Raw genomic sequence first — 3,228 nt, 5'->3', positions numbered from 1 at the left:
AGGGAAAGGAGTCATTTTCAGATTTTGGTGTGAAGCAAATTTATTAGCTAATATTCTTAAAGCAATTTCAGAGTACTTGCTTACACAAGCAAGCAGACTGAGAAGCAAAGGTACAAATTTCCATTTCTCCAAGTTGAATTGTTTGAAACAATGACTCCCAAAGAGGAATTTCATGTTTATTATTTTCTGAGTACGCCACTTACAGTAATTAAGTGCAAATACATATTTTGATCTGATAGCACAAAGGATGGTCAGTCTTACCAAGCAGTACAGTAAAACTTAAAGACTTTCAGATAGCAAGGGAGATCCCTGTCACACAAGCATCCCTACTAGAAATATACTTCAAATTCCTCTTTCTATGCAGAATTTGACACTTCAGACAACATCTTTGGAACAGAGTCCTTCCAATCACAACAGTAACGGGACATGGCACTAAAAATGTGCCCAGCAGACACAATGCAGGGCACAATTAATGGTAAAACTAACCTTTGCTAACAAATCTACCTCAGCTAACAACATTTTGCTGTGACAATTAAATAATCAAAAGGTTAAAATATCAGATGAATAAAATGGAAAATAATAGCCTGAGAAATGTCCTTAAAGTGGGCACAGCAATTTCAAGGTACAAGATCAATCCATCTACACTGAGCAGTGATAAGCACATGACTCTCCTGAACCTAACAGAATACAGGATCACTACTCAGAAAATATGTCCACTGTGCCGTAATTACACTGCACTTTGAAACAAAGGCACTGCCATTGACCTCACTTAAAAGTAACACTGACTTCCTCTGCAAATAACATCTCAATCCCCCTTCACAGTAACAGTAACAGTACATGTATTTGGATGCTTTAAATCTCAGCACCACATTGTCTTTGTTGACACAAGCCACCACGAAATGTGAGTCTGGAACTTAAATTTTAAGCATATGGGAACCAACAAGTAACTGGGTAGCAGCAGGAGAGCAGTCTTGCACCATCCACTCACAGCTCTCATGTAGCCGTTTGCTGAAAGCGTAACAGGAGTTGGAAGCCACTTCCATTCAGTGACAACTCACATCACAAACAGGGCTGGAAGGAACAGAAAGGTGTGGATGCTGAACTGTCTGCTCTCCTTAGGAGAAGGGTTGTGTGGGACAGAAGATGTGTATTGCCCCTATCACGCTGTGCACAAACAGGGAACGTCAGTGTATAGTAATGACACTGATAGACTCCAAACTCCCACGGGTGCTTTTAGCAGTTTGGGCTCCCACGCCACTTAAGTCCTGTGGAGACAGTGACAAATTGTTTGCACCAAACCTAGGGAATAAACCAGGCACTGCAGAAGGGCTTTTCTTAAAAGGGATCCTTCACTAAATACTAGACTGGAGAAAACTAGGGATGTAAAGTGAACTTTGAATGACCTTTGCCCGATCATGTGGCAAAAAAATTATTTACTGTTCTGATTTATACAGGAGAACTCAAAATCTTTGACTAAACAGTTGCACATCATTTATATATGTCTATAGTTATCAAGACTTAGGTTATACAAGCCCAGAAGTAATACAGGTGTCTTCTATTTCCATTTTTCTTCAATATTTTAGGTGATTAGAGGGAAAGGTGCTATACGCTCAGTAATTACTTGCCCCAATGTGCTTGACAAAAGAAACAAAAATTAACAGTTATTTTACATTAAACCCATTTTTCTTTTGCCTCTAAATCCCTAAAGGGAAATCCCAAAACCTGGCATGAATTTCAAGCAATGTTTAAAGTTATGCTTATCTGATATATCTGCAGGTTCATATTTCATCATGCCTGCCATACCTCCTTCTCCAGTCTTATTTTCAGTAAGAACAAGGGATGCCAAATGTATCATTTATTCCCACAAAACCACAACACCAGCAAAAAAAAACCCACAATAAACCACTTTTTCCAAGTGCAAACATCAGTGCTTACAGTTTTTCATAATTGGAGTTAAATAAGCTGTTCCACTGAGAAGTTTGATATGGTTGCCATGTTAGAGCTTGACAGCATTTTTCCAAAGCTGCATTCTGTCCATCACTGTCATATTCTTGCACTTCAGCAGCACAGTCCTTAACAGTTGCTGTAGAGAGATAGTGACAATTCAGTTATTACTTTTTTGACTAGTGAAAAATCTTGCATAAACATTTTTATAAATGTATTTACATATATATACACACATATAAAGCACAAATACATTGCATGGATATTTAAATCTGATTGTCCTTTGTAGTTATTCCAAAAGGTTGCATTTATATTCCCTTGCCCTAAAAAATAAAATTTTCAGCTTTCCTGATTTGCAAAATATTACACAAGTAGCACTTCCTATTTTTATTCTCTCCAAAAGGATGGATAGTTTCCTTTGGGGCAGGGCAGGGGAAGGAAAGATAAGCATTTTACTTTAACAACTCTGCAACACTGCAAGAAGCAATTAAGCTAAATAGGTACACGTTTCCCATTCTCTCTACTACAGGTTTAAACTGAATATACTCCAACCCACTGCAACAGGTACTTTGTTCCAGAGCAGGAGGCACAGTTTTCCAATAGCAAGCACATTCACCACACATCTGGTTGACTGCTTAATGCTTTCCGACCACCCATTATAGCATTCTGAGATAGACCGGGTCAACCATAAGTCCCTGAGACATCATACATTTTATGAAGACAGAGGAGCATGTGGTAAGAGAGACAGACAAATGGAGTGCAGTAAGGACAGGAGAAAATATGTCACTGAGCATATAAGCCAAGATCCATCCACAGTCAGTGGCAGCACAGTAAGACAGAGCCTACAGAATAATTTCAGGCCCAAGCTTCATTTGCAATTCCCCACTTCTGAGACACAGCAGAGTGAAAATATAAAAACAACCCCACGGTAAAGAAATTCACACCTCATTTCTAAATGATCCCCATGCCATTTTTACAAAAATGTGTTCTTTTTCCAATAGCATGTGTTTATTAACAGTGACTCCCAAGGAAAGTGTATTTCAAAGCTGCATCTTTAAGTATGAAAAACAGCAATAGCAATTTTAGATACAGAAGCATCTGCTCATCTTCTCTTTCCAGCAGTGGTAGACTTAGAGGACTAGTCACAATCAAGCAACACTGATCAAATAAAAGATACCAAAGGATAAGTAACCTACTAAATCCAGTTGCTACTCATTAAAAGTGTTCTAAAAGATTGATTTAATACTTAAAAATAACTTTGAAGAAATAACAAGAAACTCTCAG

At 38.1% G+C, this 3,228-nt stretch overlaps 1 protein-coding gene across 1 annotated transcript in view; it reads right to left on the bottom strand.

Annotated features, from left to right (window-relative positions):
- MYRFL (myelin regulatory factor-like) overlaps nt 1-2,083 on the bottom strand; it is a gene marked incomplete at both ends in the record, with an annotated part of 15,646 nt that extends 13,563 nt beyond the window's left edge. The window contains one exon of the mRNA XM_010294550.1: nt 1,936-2,083. Within this exon, the coding sequence (XP_010292852.1) occupies nt 1,936-2,083 (148 nt within the window). The remainder of the gene's footprint in view (nt 1-1,935) is intronic.
- Nucleotides 2,084-3,228: the final 1,145 nt, after the last annotated feature.

This window comes from Phaethon lepturus, unplaced genomic scaffold (genome assembly GCF_000687285.1).
Source record: "Phaethon lepturus isolate BGI_N335 unplaced genomic scaffold, ASM68728v1 scaffold32979, whole genome shotgun sequence".
In the NCBI taxonomy this organism is placed as follows: domain Eukaryota; kingdom Metazoa; phylum Chordata; class Aves; order Phaethontiformes; family Phaethontidae; genus Phaethon; species Phaethon lepturus.
Note: the sequence above shows the minus strand (reverse complement) of the source record. Positions and strands in the feature narration are given on the sequence as shown.